The 21272-nt window shown below is 55.6% G+C and overlaps 1 protein-coding gene across 2 annotated transcripts; it reads left to right on the top strand.

Annotated features, from left to right (window-relative positions):
• Positions 1 to 34: 34 nt before the first annotated feature.
• Positions 35 to 20302, top strand: ZNF775 (zinc finger protein 775). 2 transcript variants are annotated; one of them, XM_067747364.1, is made up of 4 exons: positions 59 to 129; positions 10092 to 10172; positions 11437 to 11609; positions 17577 to 20302. In XM_067747364.1, the coding sequence occupies exons 3-4, from the start codon at positions 11555 to 11557 to the stop codon at positions 19097 to 19099; spliced, it is 1578 nt and encodes a 525-aa protein (XP_067603465.1). In that variant the 5' UTR covers positions 59 to 129; positions 10092 to 10172; positions 11437 to 11554; the 3' UTR covers positions 19100 to 20302. The 2 variants fall into 2 exon arrangements, with proteins under 2 accessions (XP_067603466.1, XP_067603465.1); XM_067747365.1 differs by lacking the exon at positions 11437 to 11609 and having other exon boundaries at positions 35 to 129; positions 17577 to 20300.
• Positions 20303 to 21272: the final 970 nt, after the last annotated feature.

Here is a 21272-nt window from a genome sequence, read left to right on the forward strand (position 1 = left end):
GCCAGGCCCGCCAGCCAATCAGGGGCGCGTGCCCGCCCCGCCTGCCCCGGGACTGGCGGGGCCGGGGAGCTCAGTGCCCAAGTCGCCCCGGGGTGGCAGTTCCCGTTAACCTTAGCCACAAAGTCAAAGGTATTTATTCCCGTCCCCTCCCTCCGAGTCCCTCTGAATCCGGGCGGGGAGGGGCGTGCGGAGGGACGGACCGTGCCGCGGGGCCAGCGTCCGGCCCCGCTCCTCCCGCGCTGTCTCCACCCAGACTCGGGCTGGAGGCGGCCTCGGGGTCCCCCGAGCCCCCCGCGTTCTCAGCCCCGAACTTTACCCCCGCACAGCTCACGGGGAAAGGGGCCCGGGTCGTGCGTGGGAAGGGGCTTCAGGCCGGGTCAGAGCTGGAGCGGGGCGTGAGAGCGGGAGAGGCGCGGAGGTGAGCGCGGGGACTGCCCCCCGGCTCCTCCGGGCGCGCTCTGCCAGAGCCTGTCCCGATATTCGGGAGCGGTGTCAGCCTCCCCCAAAGATCGAGTTCCTGCAGGGAGGGAACCCCAGTGCTCGCCGCAGAGTGACACATAGTAGGTGCTTAATAAATGATTAAATGAGTGGGCCTGAGGATCGGGGGCGAGAACAATGAGAGGGAAGCACCACAGAAATTGGAGGAGTGTGTGTAGGGGTCTCCCCGAAACCTCCATCCTAGGAAGACAGGCATAGGAGCCAAGATCTCAGTGGGGCTGGGGGTAGGCGCTGGGGGTTTCTTCCCTCGTGAAGGTGGAGGGTATAGAGATGCCGCCCCCTCCAGCCCTTTGGGAGGATGGAGCCTGGTGTGTGTCTTGGTCCACTAGACCTGGGGTGGGGTGTGGTCAGAGCCCCGACTCGAGGCCGGCTATGTCCAGGCTCCACTATTAGGTGTGCATTTTGGGTCCAGGTGTTCATCTGTAAAATGAGAATATTAGAGGGTATTAGTCTCCTTTCAATACTAAGGTTCCATGACTCTATGCTTCTAATCTGTTTTGGACTTAAGTTTCTTTCATCTAAATGTTCCTTTGTTAAAATTTTTATGAATGGTTTACAGCATGCTGGACCTTGTGCTGGGTGTTGGGGAGAGAGAAACACTCCCTGTGTTAAGATGTTTACAGTCTTCTTGTGGAGACAAATTATTATGATACTATGTAGATGGTACTGGGTTGGGTGGGTGCACAGGTTAAACAGAGAAGGGCCCCTAACTGAGCCTGGTGTATCCACAAAGGCTTCCTGGTGAAAGTGATCGTGGCTCTGGGCTGGGCAGAGAAGAGTTGGGCAAGGGTATTCCAAGACTGATCACAGGTGTCCCTAGACACGGCAAGGTCAGGGGGTTGCATCTGGGGACAATGGGGGTAGGTTGGTGGTACAGTGAGAGGTGAGCAGAGGCCAGATTTTAAATGGTCTTGCCAAGAAATTTTTAGCAGTACCTGAAAGTGCTGGGGACCCACTGAAGTGTTTTAAGCAAAGTAGTAACATGTCTAAATTGTAATTTTAGGAAAATTGCTTTGAGTCTGGGTGGTGGATGGATTGGCGGGGCAAGATGAGGTATGATAGCAGTGCAGTCTCCAGGTGAGCAGTGCTGAGGCCTGAACCAAGGCAGCAGCGGTGGCAGACGCTGGAGGTATTAAAACAGCGCTGGTATGATTTAGTGACCTGTGGATTGTGGGGGCTGTGCTCTGCGGTAGTGAAAGGTGGTGGCAGTTTTGAGAGGCCTCGTGAGTCCCGCCGGGAGGGGCAAAGGATGCCCAGGGCCAAGTGCAGAGCTGGTCCAGGCACCTGCTCCCCTGGTGAGGGTTAAGCTGAGGAGTCTAAGGTTTCCTAGGATGGGGGTGGCCTGCAAGGGAGGGTGGGCCAGGTGGGCAGGAGACCTGAGTTCTAACTTTCTCTGAGGCAGGGAATGTCCCCTCTGGGCCTTGCTTTCCTCATCCAAAAAGGGGGAAACACTCCTTATCCTTGCCAGGCTCCTTTGAATGCAGCAAGGGTGAAAAAGTGTTTATAAATCAAAATGTGACAATTGTCCAAAGTGTTGTTAGCAGTTGGTTTCATCCCTTGCCTTCGATCAGGTAATGGGGGTCCCCAGGCCCTGGCGGGCTCCTGAGTCTTAGATTTGGGGCAGAAGAATGTGGGTGACGTTCTATCCTCTAAAGGGAGACAGGTGAGCAAAGACTGGGGATGGGGATGCCATGGGTGGGGGACAGGCCTGGGAGCGGGGAGGTGGGGGAGTGACAGTCCCAGCAAAGGTGTGCATGTTGGGCAGGGCAGGTGGGGCAGGGGTCCTGGAAGGAGGTGCCTTGGGGACTGGCAAGGGGTTGAATCCGGGACCTCTGGGAGGTGGGCGGGCATGATGGGATAAGGCAGCTGCCCTGGCCGGCCCTGGACCTGGTTCCCAGGGAGTGCTGGCGGAAGCAAACTGAAGTCACTGAATTGGGCTCTTCCTATCAGTTCTGACAACTGGGTAGTGGGGAGGGGGTGATGGCAATGCAGTGACCTAAAAAGAATTCATCTTGCACCTTTGTGAACGTTTTCGAGTCCTTTCGCAATGTTTCCCTCCCACTGCTTGATATAACAGTTCTGTACAGAGGACCAAGCATTATTTCCATTTGCAGATGGGGAAACTGAGGCCTAGGGAAGGAAAGTAGCTGGCCCGGGGTCACGTGACTAACCAGAAGCAAACCCGGTCCCAGGGTCTCTGGCCTCCCTGTCCTGGGCTCCTTCCGCTACGTGTGGTCTTTCTGTGGGACGATGGCCTGCCCCGCCCTCTTCCTCCCCACCGCTGTCCCCTCTCCTGGGACTGAGGACCCCACGGTGCTTGGAAGGCTGAGGTCTGCAGATGCTGGAGTAGGAAGGGGGGGATGGGGAGAAGGGGGAGGACGGGCGAGGGCTTAGAAGAGGTAACAGTGAGGGTGCATGGGGACACCTGATCCGGTGGTGAGTAGATCTGGGAAGTCGGAGAGGAATGAGGGAGGAGCAGGGAGGCTGATGGGAGAGAAGGATGGGGTGGGGGCCCTGGAGGGGCTCGGGGATTGTTCTGGGAGTTGTAGAAGGATGCCGGGCATGCCTTATGCTGGGATGTGTGGTGGAGGCAGGCTTCTAGGTGGTGGGTGGAGGTGACGCTCACCTGGTCTGGGCTAGGACCTCGGCCTGCCTGTCTGTCCTCGGGCACCGGGCCATAGAAGGTGGGAACAGCAGTTGCCCTGCCTTTCCAATACCATTTTAAAGCCACTTGTTGGGGATGGTTTGCATTTCCTCCTTGGTCAGAAACGCTGGAGGAGAGGAAGGTGAAGTGGGTGCAGGGGTGGGGGACCGACGCCTGGAGAGAGCGCTGATTATCGAGAGATGGGCCAGAGCGCAAGCCCAGGGACCAGCCTCGCGCGGGAGTGGCCTGCGTAGGACTGGCTTTGGGAGAGGGCCTGGGCGCTGTGCAGTCAGTCCTGGGAGACAAAGGCTACACCAGCTCCTCCCCGCAACGGAGTCGGGGTGTGAGGCCGCGGGGATCGCCTGAGCTGAGCCGGCAGAGCGTCCGCGGCTCTTTTTAGTCCAGCCCCCTGCCTGGCGCTCAGGGCCCAGACCCGGCCCTGCTCTCCTTACCCCTGGCCCACAGCCTGGCCCGGAGGAGGCCGTCTCCCCACCCAGTCTCCATCTCCCGGGAGAGGCGGTACCTGGAGCTGCTCTGTCAGCACAGCTCTGCAGGTAGCCTTGACCGTGAAAGCTGTCCACGCCCGGTTCCTCTGTGAGGCGGGCTCCCGTTGCTGAGCAGAGTTTGGGGTTCCTGTGTGGGCGCGGGGGGCCTCCAGAGATTCTGAAGCAGCTTGAGGGGTAACGGTTTAGGAAGGGTGGGCTGGCCATGGGGCGCTCGGAGAGAGGGCTCAGAACCTTCGGGTGTGGGTTGCTCTCAGACCGCGAGAAAGAGAGAAAAGACCATTTCGAAAGTCTAGTGTGTACCCCAACCTGATGCTCACAGCAAGCCCCCGAAGCAGGCGTTTTCAGTCACCTTCGCCCCTGGGAACCTAGGCCTAGAGGACAGGCGGGCTAGAACTCAGGGCTCCTGATCCTGGGTCCAGGCGTGCGTGGGTCTGAGGAGAGGGGCAGCCAATGCGAGTGCACTGCGAGGGGCAGACTCGGCCGAGGAGTCTGGGCTCCGGTTCCCAGGGGAGAGGGGAACGGCCTGCCGCCGCCTCCTGGCCAGATCCCTGCAGCGTGGCCTTGGGGCTAGGGCTGCACTGGCCGGCCGGGCAGAGCCCTGTCCTCTTTCTAGGGCTTTCTGTGCCCCTCCAGCTTCTCCCCTCCAGCTGCAGCACTGCTGCCTCACGCCGCCCCCCTCCCCTCAGCCTACCCCACCGGTACCCCAGCAGGTGACTGTTCCCCATCACCCGCTGTCGCTCCCTCTCCCGGTGGTTGCATCATCCCCTGAGTTCCGTTCCTCGGAGCAGTGGACCTGGAGGGATGGTCATGGATTGTGAGGTTACTTGTGTCAGCAGGGAGTCCATTGCTGTTTTCTCCAGTGTGAAAGGGGAGTGATTTGTGCTCGTGCGGTTCACGTGGGCACACTTGTGTCTGTGGATCTGTCGGTGTATGGGTGGATGTTTTAATATTTCAACCTCTCTGTACTTTGCATATGCAATTTTGCAGGTATTCTCATGTGTATGAGTATCTCTGTATTTTTGTATCTTTGAACGTTTGTGTACTTAGCCGCCTTGGATGTTAGATATGATCGTCTCTGGATATGTTTGTGTGCATTTAGTGTTTAGATCAGTTTCTTCGCGTATGCCTATGACTGTATTTTATCAATATTCTTTATTGAAGTATAGTTGATTCACAATGTTGTGTTAATTTCTGCTGTACAACAAAGTGATTCAGTTATACATGTATACATTCTTTTTTTTTTTTTTTTGTGGTACGCGGGCCTCTCACTGTTGTGGCCTCTTCCGTTGCGGAGCACAGGCTCAGCGGCCATGGCTCATGGGCCCAGCCGCTCCGCGGCATGTGGGATCTTCCCGGACCGGTGCACGAACCCGTGTCCCCTGCATCAGCAGGCGGACTCTCAACCACTGCGCCACCAGGGCAGCCGTCTTTTTTTATATATTCTTTTCCATTATGGTTTATCACAGGATATTGACTATAGTTCCTTGTGCTCTACAGTAGGACCTTGTTGTTTATCCGTTTATATATAAAAGCTGACATCTGCTAACCCTGATCTCCCACTCCATCCCTCCCCCAACCCCCTCCCCCTTGGCAACCACCTATGATTGTATATTTTAAATGAAATATCCACTGATATTAACTGAGATCCATTTCCCAGGCCGGGGACATCATTAACCTGTCCTGAGGTATTTGTTGTTGGTGATGAAGCACTGGGGCCAGAGGGGCCCCGTCTTCCCATTTCTTTCATTCGTTCATTCATTTATTCATTCACCCAGTATAAACTGAGCGCCTTCTGCGTCCCAGGCCCCGGCAGGCAGGGCCGCCGCCATCCTGGAGCTTTATGTCTAGTGCAGTGTTGCCCAGCAGAACTTCGTGAACCTGGAAGTCTTCTTTTCTGCTGGATGTTACGGTGGCTCTAGCCACGTGTGACTGTTGAACACTTGAAGCGTGGCCAGTGTAGATGAGAAACTGAATGTTAAACTTAATTTATACACACTTAAATAACCAACATGTGGGTCTAGAGGCCAGCCTCCTGAAAATGAGGCCCTGGTGGCTTAAGGTTTGGGACACTCTGCACCTTCTCTTGGAGGCAGCATGGTCCAGGAGCAGGGCCTCTGGGTGGGGCAGGCCCACCCCAGTTCACCGGTCCTGGCTCCAGCACTTACTGGCTGTGTGACCTTGAGCAAACCGCTTAACGTCTCAGAGCCGTGCCTCCTTAGGACGAAGTGGGCGGAGCTTGCTGAGTGCCCGGTACACAGTTGGTCTCCCTGTCCCTACCGAGGCTTGGCTCGTCACCCCCTTTTCTTTCCAGAGCCAGGTCAATACCGAGGTGACCAGGGAAGCCCCCGCCCTCTCAGTGAATGAGGGAAGGACAGACAGTCTCCATTCCCCCGGAGGACTCCGAGAGCACACCCTCAGGGTGAGGGCTAGCTGGAGCCTGCGGGCCCTCGCCCATCCTCTTCCAAACACTGGCCTGGGCTGCTCCCCGGGGGACTTGAGCTACTGGTGTGAGGGCGGTCAGCTTGGTGGGCAGCGTACCTTGGGAAGACTGCCTCCTGTGCGCGGTTTCCTGTGGGGAGGGACTGTGCGCATGGGTGGACGGTGGCACATGGTGTCGCCCTGGGTGGGGCTCCTAGCTGAGCAGGGCCTGTGAGCTGGGCCTTCGGCTGGAGTTGGGGAGATGCATCCCTCAAAGTCTGAGCTACTGGTGGAGGGCACGTGGCCGGTCCCCACTCCACTGGTGACAGAGGACACACGAGGCGCCATCTCCTTCCTCCTCATGTGGGGCCTGAGTCTGTGAAGAGAGGTGTACTTGGCTGGTGGAGAAGGTCCAGGGCCCTGAGATCTGGAGACGTGTCCCTGCACCGCCCCTCCCGACCCGTGGCCTTTGTGCACCCCCAGCTGCTGTCTGCCTTCCCCCCAGATTTCTGCTAAGATCGAAGCCCCTTTGTTACCTTCCCTGCCCCCAGACCTCAGCACCTGCCCCAGGCCACAGTCCCGCCTTGTGTGACGCGGCAGTTGTCACGGCAGCTGTCCCGCAAAGCCTCCCCGTCAAGGGGCTCTCATCCCAACTGCGGCCTGACCCAGAGCCAGGGGCTGGGAAGGAGGAGGTGACTGGGGCCCTGTCCTGAGACCCACCCCCTGCGTGTGTCCCACCCTCCAGGGGACCTGCTGGGCAGGGAGGGCAAAGGTCATCAGAGATTGGGGTCGGGGAGCTGGGTGATAGACCAGGTGGCCCTTAGGGACTCGGTGTGGGCACTGGTGGATGGGGATCGGCCCCCGTTGCCTCCTGTTTTCTGGCCAGGGTCTTCTGCTGGGCGGCCTGCTCGCCGTGTCCCTGGGCCTCTCTCTCTCCAGTCAGCTGAGTGATGTGTCTGGTGGGGCGAGAAGAGGTGTGCAGTGCGGTGCATCAGGGTGGGGTGTGCGGGGGCCTGGTCGGCCTGGAAAGACGCTGCCACACGCAGGGACCTTCTGCCGTTCGGCTTGTCTCGGGGTTTGTCTGAGGACACCTGTTGGCCTGTTTTCCAGACACATCCCACCTGAGCACACAGGTGGAGATGGGCCCCCAAGACATAGCCCCTGCCCCCTGTTCCTGTCCCCTGCCCTCTCCTTTCTTCCTTCTTCCCCTTGGGCCCACGAGGGTCCTTTCCTTCCATTTCCACGTCTGTTCTTTCTCAGACCATGAGCTCTGGTGCAGCTCAGAGACTCCCTGTGAACTGGTCACCAAGAATTGAAGCCCTTCTGCCACCCGAGGCGATTTTGAGTCCATAATACCTCTTAAGACAGAACGGATCAAGTAGGACTGATTTGATTTGGCTCAAGGGGCCTCAGTTGTGTTGTGTAGGGGTTTTGTGAATGAGCCCAAGTCCCACCCGCTGTCCTTGCCCTGAGTTGTGGCCCGAGCCTCCACCCCCCCCCCCCCCCCCCGTCTGAGGTTCCCCATATCAAAGCGGCCTCTTTGTCCGCCAGTCCTCTGAGTCTCCTTAGGCAGACATTAAATCTCCAGTTGGTGAGAGGCTACCCCACGGCCTGGGGTGCAGAGTGACCCGGAAGGAAAATGTGGTGCTAAGGCAGGAGCATTGGCACCCGTCAGGGGCCCCAAGGGGGGCCTTCTCCTGCCCTCATTTGTGGCCCCCTTTTCTCTGCACCACAGGCAGGTTTCAGTGTCTATAGTAACCCACAGCAGGAGCGCGTAACAGACCCCTTTTGGGGAAATAGAATTAAGAACCAAATCTCCTGCCAACTCAGAAAAACTCCCCGCAAAAGTAGGAGAGAAAGAAAACAAGTTTTTAACTGAATAAGCATTAGACTGGAATGTGGTGCACATCACAGGCAATTTGCTAAGAGACTGTAGACAGAAATCTCACCTGTTACACAGTCCAGCAGGGGCGACCCCACTGCACACGTGTTCTCCAGGGAAAGCACAGCCAGTCCTCGGGTAAGAGGACTTGACCGTTTGTCACACAGAGTCCACCCTAAATTCGCCTGGAATTGGGAGGCCACCCGTGATAGCTAATTGCCTTTATGCAAAGGAAACATCCACTTCTTGTATCCTGGTGACGGGAGGAGGTTTGCAGCCCGGAGCCCGGCGCTGCTGGAGAGTTAGGCTCCCACCTCCCACGGGCAGGGGACACTGGCCGCTGTTCCCTTGATGTTTGCATTTCGGAGAGACGGCTCCCAGGTCCTCGAGAAAGGCAGTCCTGGGTTGTAAAGCCGGCAAGAGGCTTAGTGAGCTTTAAAAAGATTTACATGCACCTCAAAGGGGCAGAGAAAGAACTTCCAATTAGAAGTTTTCTAAAGAAAATACTCTGAATGAAAGGGGAGGGTTCTCTTTCCCTTTCTGCACCAGGGAGGGTGAGTTTTCTATTTCTCAGATTTGTATCTCCCTGACACCCCTGCCCCCCACCTCTCCGGGCAGGGTCCACATCTCCAGCCTGGGTCCCTGTCCCCGGAGTAGCCGCTGGAAGGGGACCTGGGAGAAGGAAGCGGGGAGACCCTTAGAATGGGGTTTCTGGGAGGCTCTCCGGGGCCCTAGGTGTGGAGCAAGGGGAGGCTGGCTTCCCCGAGCCCGAGCGGTGGCCGAGGAGAGGTTCCTGGTCCTGCAGCATGAGCCCAGCCTCCCGTCTCGTGGGGCAGAGGCTGGGGCCTGTTTGGGAGTGCAGGGGGTCCGGGGGTGCAGGCGTAGGAAACGAGATCCCCGACCTCGGGGGGTGGGCCGCCCGCAGCACCACGTGCAGCGGCCACATCCCTGAGCGCACGTAACCAGCAGCATGTTCGTGCCACACACGGCTGTTTGGTGCCCTCCACGTGTGGGCTCTGGCCCGGACCCTGGCACTCGGCAGTGAGCCCGGGAAGTCCTGTCCTCGATTCCTGTCGGGGAATGAGCAGAGAAGTAAATATCCTGTCCGGTGGCGAAAAGTGTCAGGGAGGAATGGGAGGTGGGGCTAGGGTTGTGACTTTACACGGGGCTGCCAGGGAAGGCCACTCAGAGGAGGTGACGTTTAGGCTGGGGCCTGGAAGGGGCAGGGGCCGCGCCAAGGGGTCAGAGCAGCAGGACCCGTCCCAGTCACGTTCCAGGCACCAAATGAGCCAGTCGGGAGATGTTCAAAAGACGGAATAGGGGGCTCCCCTGGTGGCGCAGTGGTTGAGAGTCCGCCTGCTGATGCAGGGGACGTGGGTTTGTGCCCCGGTCCGGGAAGATCCCACATGCCGCAGAGCGGCTGGGCCCGTGAGCCGTGGCCGCTGAGCCTGTGCGTCCAGAGCCTGTGCTCCGCAACGAGAGGGGCCGCAACAGTGAGAGGCCCGCATACTGCAAAAAAAAAAAAAAAAAAAAAGACTGAAGAGTAAAAAAAGATGAGCCCCAGATTGGTGGATGAGGAATCAGGTCCCTAGGACCCAGGTTGGCCACGTGTGTTCTTGCCCGGGGGTGGGGGGTGGCTGTGAGGCCCCAGAAGGGTTTGCGGGGGAACCTGGACGGGGGCTTTGAGAGATGGGGGGGCTGGCGATTTTGGAGGGACAGTTCTTCCCTCCAGGGTGTCCTCGTGACCACGTTGCAGGGTAGGGGGTGTCTCTAAACTTATTTGAGTTTCCTGGTTCTCTCTTGTGGCATCCTTCACACCCCACCCCGCAGGTGACGAGAGTGTGGGCATGAGGCTCTGGTCTGGGAGTTAGAAGCCCAGGGACCTTGCCCAGCTCTGCCGTTCGGCCACCTCTGTGACTTGGGGCATGTCAGCAGCCCTCTCTGGCCTCGGTTTATTCTTCATAAAGTGGGAATTATACACATTTTACCTGCCTAGCAGGTATATGTGCTTTAAAAAAAATCCTGCTCATTTCGACAGAGGTCATAGAAAAGCTTTTGAAAAAGAGGGACTGCTTCCCGTGAGTGGCATTCGTCCTTGTCCCACAGGCCAACTCTCTTTCCTTTGCTCCCATCTCACCCACAGACGGCCGGGCAGGGAGCCGCCGTGCTGATGCCGAGGGGCCTCCGGGGATGGAGAGTGGCCTGGCTGGCGACAGCAGCACAGGTAAGAGAAGAGGGGCAGGCGGGAGCCCACCACGGTCCCCTCCCCAGCCCTGTCTTCCCCATCTCTCTGTAGCTGAGCAGGAGTTGCTGGTGGCCTGTAGAACCCCACGGTGGGACCAGGACACTGAGGTCACGTCCAAGGATGGAGCAAACACAGACTAGGGGGCTAAGAACTGACAAAGCCCGGCCTGTGCTTGCCAGGCAGGGACACACACACACGGACACACACACACACATGGACACACACACACACGGACACACACACACGGACACACATACACACGGACACACACTCACACACACACACACACACCCCGTGCAGAAATCTGCTGGGGGAAGATCAGGTGTTTGTCAAGCGCTAGATCAGGGAGTGCGTGGTGTTGGCGCTGATCACACGCCGAAAGCCAGCGCTCTGGGGAGGACACGTGGTCGCAACAAGCCCTGCTGGTGGTTGGTCAGGAGGGTGTCTCCAGTTCAGTCCATTAAGCTTCCCGGGGTCACACAGTTCATGGTCTGTGTCAGCTGATGCCCTTGGAGCCGGTGGTGAGGAAACACAGCAGTTAGTCCTGGCGTCTGCTGGGCAGGGGACAGGTGCCGCTGAGAGTGGGAAGTACCCTGTGGAGACCCCTCCCCAGCCACCTGCTTCCCGCTTCTGGGATGGAGCAGCCCCTGGTCTGAGACCCGCTCTCAGCCTCTGTGGCAGGCCCTGTTCTGGGTGTAGCCGGGCTGCACGGTGGCTCTGGCCCCGGGAGAGGGGACCGGCCCAGGCCTGGGAACTCTGCCCCTCGCTCAGCACAGTGACCAGGCTCCTTTACCTCCCACCCCTTCCAGGGGAGTTGCCCTATGGACCCCAGAGCCCCCGCCCTCCCAGGACAATCCCTGCAGTGGGCCTAAGATGAGGCAAAAATCAGGCAATTGGATAAAAAAGAGACAAAACACCAGCTCAAAGGAGGCAGTATGATATATGGACACCACACTGTTCTGGGCAGTGAGTTCAGCCACCCCACTTCCCAGTCCCCCCCAACCCCTGCCCCAGGCTGTCTCTTTGAACGCTGAGAGCCCTCGAGGTGTGTGTGTGTGTGTGTGTGTGTGTGTGTGTGTGTGTGTGTGTGGCTGACATTACAGTAATTACAGGAAAACCTAGGGCAGACGGTTCCAAACATTTCAGCTGAAGGACCCTTTTGCCCACGTAAACTCATAAGGGAGATCCTAATGCAGACGTGAGAGATGGGCTCCACCAGGGCCTTCTCTGCCCTGTACCGCAGCTGCAGCTTCGGGAAGAGGTAGAAAAACACCGGCCTGGACCCTGGAGCCACTGGGGCCTGGGCGCCCCCGTGAGCTCAGCCTCCACAGGCTGCCACGCCTGCTGGCCAGGCTGAAGGAATGACTCTTCTAGAAAGCCAGAGTTTTCAGATAATTGGGAGCTTACCTCTTTCAGGTACCTTTTACTTTGTATTTATTTTATATGTTTTTTTAAATTGTGGTGAAATATATTATACATAACATGAAATTTACCATTTTAACCACTTTTAAGGGTACGGTTCAGTGGCATGAGGGACATTCACGTTGTGGCACCGCCATCACCACCATCCATTTCTCAGATTTTCCCATAATGTCAGAAACCACCCATTAAGCAATAGCTCTCCTTTTAGCACCTTTTTATTATATCTGAACCATTTAGAGCTTTTTACGCTGACGGAGGACCAGTACCTTTGGGACAGGCAGGCACAAGCCTGATCCCTACGGGAAGGTGCCCGTGACGACTGAAGTCCCAGCAACACACGTCACAGGTCTACACGCACCACCCCTGGGCTTCAGGGCCTCCTCATGCAACCCAGCCACTGTGATGGATATCAAGGCCAGGTTTGATCAGGGGAAGGCAGTGGCTTTTGTGGGGCTCTGGGGCACTAGTGGGTGCCCTGTCGCTTGGGGACAGTGGTGCCCCTCTGACTGGAGTATGTTTTGGATTCAGTACATGACCACCAATTTGGACAGCTAGCCCTGTTAAATACTTCCGCTGGCCAACAGTTCAGTGCATCTAAGGAAACATTCTTTGAATCAGTGAAGCTCATTACACATGGGTTTTCGATTCCTGCCGTACACAATTTAAATCACTACTTTCATTTTCAAATTATTCCTCCTGATAAAATGACCTCTCACAACCGAGCATCTGGGGAGGCCTCACAGCGTCGTCTCGCCAGGTGGAAAGCTGGCCCCTTGCAGGTGCTTTCTGTGACCCTCCCACCCTGCCACCTCTGCCCCCACGGGCACCACATCGGTTTCTTTGCCCCCACGTGGCCAGTGAGTCTGTGGAGTGGAGCAGAGCTCTTTGGCCTCAAAACTAAAGGCCACCAGATTAGAGGGGAGGTTTTCTCTTTATTTCCTAAGATATTTTAAAGACTTAAAAATTATAATGTTTGAATTTTTATGAGAATATTCAAATAAGACATATAAAGTGTCAGTCCCCCTTGACTTCTCCATCTCGTCCTGCCGTGGTCCATATCACCTGCAGGGTGGCCACCACCTTGCGTTTGGTGTGAACCGTCCTGGATCGGGCATGTGTATGTACAGAGAGGTATGGTTTTATTTTCCATAAGTTGGATCAGACGACTGATACTGATTTTCAGTTTTGTTTTTTTCTCTTAAAATGTTTTCGAAATCTTTTCACATGAGCATATATAGCTCTTTTCAGTTGCTGCGTAGTATTCCACATTATGACGGGAGTGAAAATTTTATTAGACTATTATTGATGGGTCATTAGGTTGTTCCCCCCTTCTTCCTAATTACAGATAGCACTTCAGTGACTATACTTAGGCGTTCCTCTTTGGACTCACGTGTATTTCTTAGGATAAACACCTAGAGTGAAATTGCTGGGTGGAAGACGTGCAAGATTGTACACATTTATAACTTTAATAAGCACTGTCAAGTCTCCTCAAAGAGTCTGAATTCGTTTAGGCCCCCAGCATATCCATGTTGTACTTATCCTCCTATGTAATTTCCATGTGTATTGTGAAGTCGGGATATTATCAACCTCTTCAGCATTTGCTGCTGTGGTGGGTGAAAAGATGCTACACGGTTATTTTGCACTTTGCTGGTTACTAGCGAGGGTGCACCTCTTTCCAGCGTATCTATAGGAGTCCTCTATATACTCTGGATATTATTAGTCCTTTATATACTCGGGATAGACGTGTGCTGTCCTGTAGGTGGCCAGTAGGCACATACGGTTATTTAAATTTAAATTTAGATTTAAATTAAAAAAAGTAAGTTCAGTTTCTCGGTAGTGCTAGCCACATTCCAAGTGCTCTGTAACCACCTGCGGCTAGAGGCCACGTGTATCAGACAGCTTGGATGTAAAATATTTTCACTCTGTGGAAAGCTCTGTTGGAAAAGGCTGCCCCACACGATCATTTCTCGTTTGCTCATATGCAGTATCCTTTGTCGTACAGGGGTTTTAAATTTAGTTTTTATGTTTTGCATCCTGTTGAAGAAGATTACCAATTACCTCTAGATTCGAAACAAATTCTAATTCTTCTAATACTGTATTTGCTTCTTTTAAACCAGCACTTAAATTCATCTGGAAATGATTTTTTTTTTTTTTTTTCTGTGGTACGCGGGCCTCTCACTGTTGTGGCCTCTCCCGTTGCGGAGCACAGGCTCCGGACGCGCAGGCTCAGCGGCCATGGCTCACGGGCCCAGCCGCTCCGCGGCATGTGGGATCTTCCCGGACTGGGGCACGAACCCGTGTGCCCTGCATCGGCAGGCGGACTCTCAACCACTGCGCCACCAGGGAAGCCCTATTCTACACTTTTAATGATTGTTTTTAGCTTTTTTTTTTAGTGGTGGGAGGGACTCTCACTTACAGCCTCACCTCACCTGGCTCACTATGGAACAGCCATGTCAATACAACTGCATCAGTCGAGACTTTTATTAAATGGACTTTATTTTTTAGAGCAGTATTAGGTTTACAGAGAAAATGTGCAGAAAGGACAAAGAGTGCCCTATACCCTTCTCTACAGTTCCTCCTGTTATTAACATTTTGCATGAGAATGGTGCAGTTTTTACAATAGATGAACCTTTATTAACACATTTGTATTAAATAAAGTCCATAGTTTGCATTAGGGTTCACTCTTTGTGTTGTACATTCTGTGGACAGATGCTTAATGTCCTGTACCTACCATTACAGTCTCATACAGAGGAGTTTCACTGCCCCAAAAATCCTCTGTGCTCTGCCTGTTCATCCCTTTGCCCCTGGCCCTTCAACCCCTGGCAACCACTGATCATTTTACTGCCTCCACAGTTTTGCCTTTTCTAGAATGTCATACAGTTGGAATCATACAGTGTGTAGCCTTTTCAGATTGGCTTCTTTCACTTAGTCATATGCATTTAAGTTTCCTCCATGTCGTTTCATGACTTGAGATCTCATTTCTCTTTATCACTGAATAATACTCCATTGTGTGGTGCACCACTGTTTATCCATCCACCCAATGAAGGACATCTCTTGGATGCTTCCACGTTTTGACTGTTATCGATAGAGCTGCTATGAACATCTGTGTGCAGGTTTTTGTGTGGACATAAGTTTTCAGCTCCTTTGGGTGAATACATAGGAGAGTGATTTGTTGGATCGTATGGTAAGAGTATCTTTAGTTTTGTAAGAAACAGACAAACTGTCTTCCAAAGTGGCCTTAACATTTTGCATTCCCACCAGCAATGAATGAGTGTTCCTGCTGCTGCACATCCCTGTCAGCGTTTGGTGTTGTCGGTGTTTTGGATTTTAGCCATTCTAATGGATGTGTGGTGATAGTATTTTAGCTTTTAATGTTGCATAAGCCAAATTCTTCCTTGCTCATTTTTAGAATTTCTGGGTGATTTGCACACATAGTAAATGTTATAATTTACTTAATTAGGATTACACTGGATTTAAACATTTTGGTATGGAGAGCTTTTATCTAGGAATATGATATACCTGTTGTTTTATTTACATTTTATCCCTTCAGTAAAGTTTAATAGTTTTCTTTATGTTTTGCTGATATATTAGGTATACTTACAGTTACTTTATTGCCATTTTAAAAAGTTATGAATTTTAATGTTTTTTATCTGGCAGTTTTGTTGAAACTTTTATTTCTAAAACTTCATCAGTGGATTCTCATACACATTCTAGGTTAATAATTATCAGCAAATGACAGTTCTCTCCTCCTTTCCAAGATTTATATATATCTTTCTTTTTTCACCCTGCTCCTAACTTGAATAGGCTTCTAATCTTTTGCCTTCGGTTATAACATTTGCTGCCGTTTCTAATACAGCTCCTTTGTCAACCTAAGAAAATGTCCTTATGTTCCTAGTTTGCTAAGAGCTTCCTTCCTTCCTTTTTTCTTTACCCCTCCCTCTCTTCTCCTCCCGCCTTTCCCTTTTCCTTCTCTCCCTCCAGAAGTGATGTTGAATTTTATCCTGGGACTTCTTCACATCTATTGAGATAGCATAAGGTGTTTAATGTTTAAAAGGTTAATGTCATGAACTGTGTCGAGTCATCTTCACTTTCCTGGAGAAGACCCAGCAAAGCCATGATAGATCGTTCTCTTAACACCGCCACACTTGCTCTGCCCGTGTTTTTGCATCTACTTTCAAAGAACAATAAACCTATAATTTCCTGCTACCCCACCCTTGTCTTATTCTGGGTCCTGTTAACATGTGAGCTTCCCCCCGCCCCCTGCCCCAGTCATGGTCACAGTTTATGTAAGCTGGGAATAGTCCTTGCCGTGAAGTTTTAGTAGAACCTCTTTGTACGGTTCAGTGGCCAGTTACCCATTTTCGAGGTTGAACTAGCTTTCTTTTCAGTCTCTTCTAATTGTTTCTATAGACGTGGTTTCTACCTTTTCTTGAGTCAGTTTTGTTAATTTATTTTTCCTCGCAGAATCATCCATTTTATATAGATTTTTCAAATTGATGTAATGTCTATACACGGTATTTTGGGATTTATCAGAATCCTTTTTCTATCTTTATGTTCCCTTTATCCTATCATCTCTGCTTTTGTCTTTATTAATTCCTTCCTCTTACTTCCTTAGGGTTTGCCTTGTTGTATTTTTAATATTGGCAGCGGTTTTTTTTTTTTCTTTTTTCTGGCTGCGTTGGGTCTTGTTGCTGCGCGCGGGCTTTCTCTAGTTGCGGCGAGCGGGGGCTACTCTTCGTTGCAGTGCTCTGGCTTCTCATTGTGGTGGCTTCTCTTGTTGAGGAGCACGGGCTCTAGGCGCACGGGCTTCAGTAGTTGTGGCTCTCAGGCTCTAGAGCGCAGGCTCAGCAGTTGTGGTGCGTGGGCTTAGCTGCTCCGTGGGGGCGTGGACTCGTCCCAGACCAGGGATCGAACCTGTGTCCCCTGCACTGGCAGGTGGATTGGCAACTGTTGTTTAGAGTTTCTCTTCTTTGTTCCCAACTGTTTCATTTATTTTTTATTGAACATAAACTTTTTCTTGAAGTGTAACACAGAAAAGTGCACAGGTCGCGGGCTGTATAAATTCCCCAAGTGAACACGCCCATGTAACCAGCACCCAGGTCCAGAAGGAGGACATTGCCAGAGCCCCAGAAGTGCCCCAGGCCCCCTTCCAACCACAGTGCCCTCTGTCAGGGGGCCGTTACCCTTCTAACTCGTCCATTAGTTGCCAGCTTTTGACCTACGTATAAATGGAATCAGACAGTCTGGATGCAGTGTCTACGGCAAACCTTTTCCATCATGGCTTATTATGTCCATGAGCGCAGAAGCAAAGCACCCTCTGACCTGAGCACAGTGTAAGGGGTGGGTTTGCAGCAGAGTGCGCTGCTGCTGCGTAGGATTCGTTTAGTACAAGGACGACGCAACACGTATTCTGGGTGCTGAGACCTTTCTGGCCTACTGTCTTGTTCATGGTTTCGTTGAAGAAAGGTGAGGTTGCCAAGAAGGTAAGGTGCGCACGCACCACGGCTGCTGCCCCGGAGAGGCCTGGCAGTGATGCGGGGCTTGGCTGCCCAACCCCTGGGGGGACTGGACGTGCACTCATCCAGCGAGTGTCCAGCACATCCGTCCCCTTAGGAAGAGAAGGAGATGTTTTGAAACTTGGCCACTTTCTGCTTGCTTCCTGGGTCGGAAGACTCCCCTGGGCCTCAGGGTGGAGGAGGCGGGCAGCGGGGTCGTTGGCACAGCAACGCTCACCTATCGTTTCTTCCTTGTCTTTTTTCTTTGCCCTCCTGCACACCCCAGTCTCCCCTTTATTGTCCTTTCCACCCTCCCTCCTCTCTTCTTCCTCTGCATCCTTTTCTCCCGCCCCATTTTCTGCCAAGCTCTGCCCTCCCGACGCCTTCCCTCCCTCCCGCGCTTTCCCTCCACCCCACCGAGCACCGAATGACTCTCGCCGTCTCTCTCTCGCTCTGCCTCCGGCAGGAGATGTGCTCGTCATGAAGATCAAGCAAGAGAAGCCAGAGTGGCTGCTGCAGACGCTGGGGCCACAGGCCGCGCTTTCCCAGAAGGATAAGGAGAACATTTTCCAGCAGCGTCGGAGCCTCCCGCCATGCCAGACCGTGGGGAAGCCTCGAGCCTGGGGGGGACAGGAGGAGACTGGGGGTCCAAGGTGGGCCCCTCCCCTCGAGCAGGACGGCGGGCCGGCAGGCCGGGCTCCGGGGGTGACCCCCAGCCCCCTGCACCCCGCTCTTTCTGCCGGCGAGGGTCACTTCGTGTGCCCGGACTGCGGGAAGAGGTTCAGCTGGTGGTCGACCTTGAAGATCCACCAGCGCACCCACACCGGCGAGAAGCCGTACCCGTGCGGCAAGTGCGGCAAGAGCTTCAGCCAGAAGCCCAACCTGGCGCGCCACCAGCGGCACCACACGGGCGAGCGGCCCTTCTGCTGCCCCGAGTGCGCTCGGCGCTTTAGCCAGAAGCAGCACCTGCTCAAGCACCAGAAGACCCACTCCCGGCCCGCCACCCACCCATGCCCCGAGTGCGAGCGCTGCTTCCGCCACCAGGTGGGCCTCCGCATCCACCAGCGCGCGCACGCCCGGGACCGCCAGGGCACCCGCGCTGGGCTGCAGACGCTGCTCCGGGACGCCACGGCCCACCGGGGCTGTCGCCCGCGGCCGGGGCCCCGGCGGGGGCGCCCCGAGTGGGCCTGGCTGGGGCTCTGCCAGAGCTGGTGGCGCCAGCCCGGGGCCCGGACCGCCACCCCCCCCGAGCCGCGCCAGTTCATCTGCAACGAGTGCGGCAAGAGCTTCTCGTGGTGGTCGTCGCTGAACATCCACCAGCGCATCCACACGGGCGAGCGGCCCTACCCGTGCCCCGAGTGCGGGCGCCGCTTCAGCCAGAAGCCCAACCTGACGCGCCACCTGCGCAACCACACGGGCGAGCGGCCGCACCCCTGCGCGCACTGCGGCCGCAGCTTCCGCCAGAAGCAGCACCTGCTCAAGCACCAGCGCACGCACCTGCCCGGCGCCCCGGCCGCGCCCCGCCCCAGCCGCGCCGCGCTGCGGGCCCACCAGCAGGCCCACACCGCCGCCGCCGCCGAGCCGCCCGCCCAGGGCGCCCCCGGCCTGTTGCCGCCGCCGTCGCACGGCCCCTCGCCGGCCCGGGGGCCTGGGGACGTGCCGTGGGGCCGGGCGCGGGCGGGTGGGCCGGGCGAGCCGCGCCAGTTCATCTGCAACGAGTGCGGCAAGAGCTTCTCGTGGTGGTCGGCGCTCACCATCCACCAGCGCATCCACACGGGCGAGCGGCCCTACCCGTGCCCCGAGTGCGGGCGCCGCTTCAGCCAGAAGCCCAACCTGACGCGCCACCGGCGCAACCACACGGGCGAGCGGCCCTACCTGTGTGCCTCCTGCGGCCGCGGCTTCAGCCAGAAGCAGCACCTGCTCAAGCACCAGCGCGTTCACCGGGGCGCCCTGGCGCCCACCCCCAGCGCCAAGGGCGCGGCGCTCTAGGGGGCCTGGACCCAAGCAGACCCATGGGCGGGATGGGATGCTTGCGTGGTGCGTGTGGGGAATGACCAGGAATGGTGGCTTTTAGAACCCCAGGGGGTAAGACCCTATCAAAAGGTGCTTTCTTCAAGGCTCTCAGACCTGAGAACAGAATTCCACAAGCATCCCAAAACGGGGGCCGGGAAAAGTCCCGGGAAGGGCTGAGGGAGGAGGTAAGATCAGACATCCTCACCCTGGAGCCTGGATGTGTCTGTGATGGTTGAGGCCCGTCTGTGTCCTTCCTTGGAGGTGGGACGGCAGCCCTCGGGCATTGAGTGCGGGGGCTGTCGACGGCCCTGGGCGAGGCTCCCGGGGTGAGATGGCGCAGGTCTGGACTGGTCAGCTGTGGCTCCAGCCAGCTGCGCTCAGCTGCCAGATAGCCCAGGGGCGTCCCTGTGGGGGAGTCTCAACAGACTGAGTGATACCCAGATGGGAGCTGGGGCTGGGGAGGGGCACGCCTATGCCCGTGCGAGGCCAGTGCTGAGCACTTAATGGCTACTCAAGACATGTTTTTGGAAGGAGGGAATGGTTTGATGGTCCTCAACACCAAGTGCCCCGCTGCCCAGGGTGCTGTGGTGGCCGGCTTGACCCTAGGACGGTGTGTGTGTGTGTGTGTGTGTGTGTGTGTGTGTGTGTGTGTGTGTGTGTGTGACGGTCAGGGGCTGGGACTGGGGGGCGGGGGTGGTCTCCGCTGGGGTTTGGTACCTTGGGGAGGGACCTGCAGCGGGAGAGCAGCGGATGTGCTGCCCTGAGTCGGCGGGCACTGCCCGGGATCCCTATCAACGCCGGTGTTGCAGAAGAGAGAAATGAAGGACTGATTGTCTCATGTGGTCTCCTTTCTAAGCCGCCCTTCCTCTTCTCTGGGTCCTTGTGTGCTCGGAGGGATCCATTTGCCCCAGGACGAGGGCAGGGAGCTTTGGCCATGAGCACAGCCAGTCCCCATGGCCAGTTCTTGCTGGGGGTGGAGGGCAGTATTCTCTCCCCTGTTCCCTCTCCAAGACAATTTGATCACTTCCCACATACCCCCCTTGACCTCTAGCCCCTCAAAAGTCACCCCTCATACCCTTCCAAAAGCAGGGTCGGCTGGGGCCCTAGTGCTAGCAGAAGAGCCCGGGGCTCCAGCCTGGCTGTAGCCTTGGACCATGTCTTCCCACAGGAGGGGAGGGGATTGCAGAGGGCGTGGGTATCGGGGTACCAGGGTTGGATAGCTGGGAAGTGGGAGGAAAAAGGGGAACCCTAGGGTGATTCTGTAGGAGGAGAAACTGTGCCTTCCTGCCTGCAGGGAGGACCAGCAGGGGCCCGCCTGGTTCTCCCTTGAACTCAGAGAAGTGTTATCTTCTCCAGGAGCTGTGCGGTCACCCTGGCTTCCGTTCACCCCTCTTCTCAGGTTTTGTTTAATCCCTTTCATCTGGCAGGAGCTTGAAGTGTTGTAGCATCACAAAAAGACATATGGAGGGGCTGCCCTGGTGGCGCAGTGGTTGAGAGTCCGCCTGCCGATGCAGGGGACACGGGTTCGTGCCCCGGTCCGGGAAGATCCCACATGCCGCGGAGCGGCTGGGCCCGTGAGCCATGGCCGCTGAGCCTGCGCGTCCGGAGCCCGTGCTCCGCAACGGGAGAAGCCACACAGTGAGGGGCCCGAGTACCACACACACAAAAAAAGACATGGAGGTGATCCAGCTTACCCGGGTAACACAATTCTGGTGATGGTTAATGTTCAGCCAGGGCCGCTGACTCGTGGTCCAGGCCTTTGATCACAAACCCTGCTGTGTGAAACCTCGCAAATGGGTGAGGTGTGCCCATCTGGGAGTTCAGGTCTGAGGACCAGCCGGGGGCCAAATCAGAAGGGTTTTCCTAAGCACGCTCTGACCCAGCCCTGGGTGCTGCCCTATCTCCCTGCAAAGCCCTGCCCCTCTCCTGCCGGCCCTGCTCAGGGAAGCAAAACGCTTGGGATCTCATCAAAACCCACTGTAATGATGGGGTATTTGCTTCCTGAAATTCTGAGGCCAACTCAAGCAAGCCCTGCTCCTCCAGGAAGCATCCCAGAGGTACCATGTCTGCATTAGAGGCCTGTTAAACCACGTTCCTGAGCGGCAGGGCAGGCAGATACTGAAGAGATCAGTTGAGCAGGAGTTTCCAT

The sequence above is a fragment of the Pseudorca crassidens genome, chromosome 8, assembly GCF_039906515.1.
Source record: "Pseudorca crassidens isolate mPseCra1 chromosome 8, mPseCra1.hap1, whole genome shotgun sequence".
NCBI lineage: Eukaryota > Metazoa > Chordata > Mammalia > Artiodactyla > Delphinidae > Pseudorca > Pseudorca crassidens.

Coding starts and splice junctions, on each gene's coding strand:
- ZNF775 (XM_067747364.1), top strand. CDS start 11,555: ATGACTCTTCTAGAAAGCCAGAGTTTTCAGATAATTGGGAGCTTACCT. Junction 11,610..17,576: donor TGGGAGCTTACCTCTTTCAG/GTACCTTTTACT, acceptor TGCCTCCGGCAG/GAGATGTGCTCGTCATGAAG.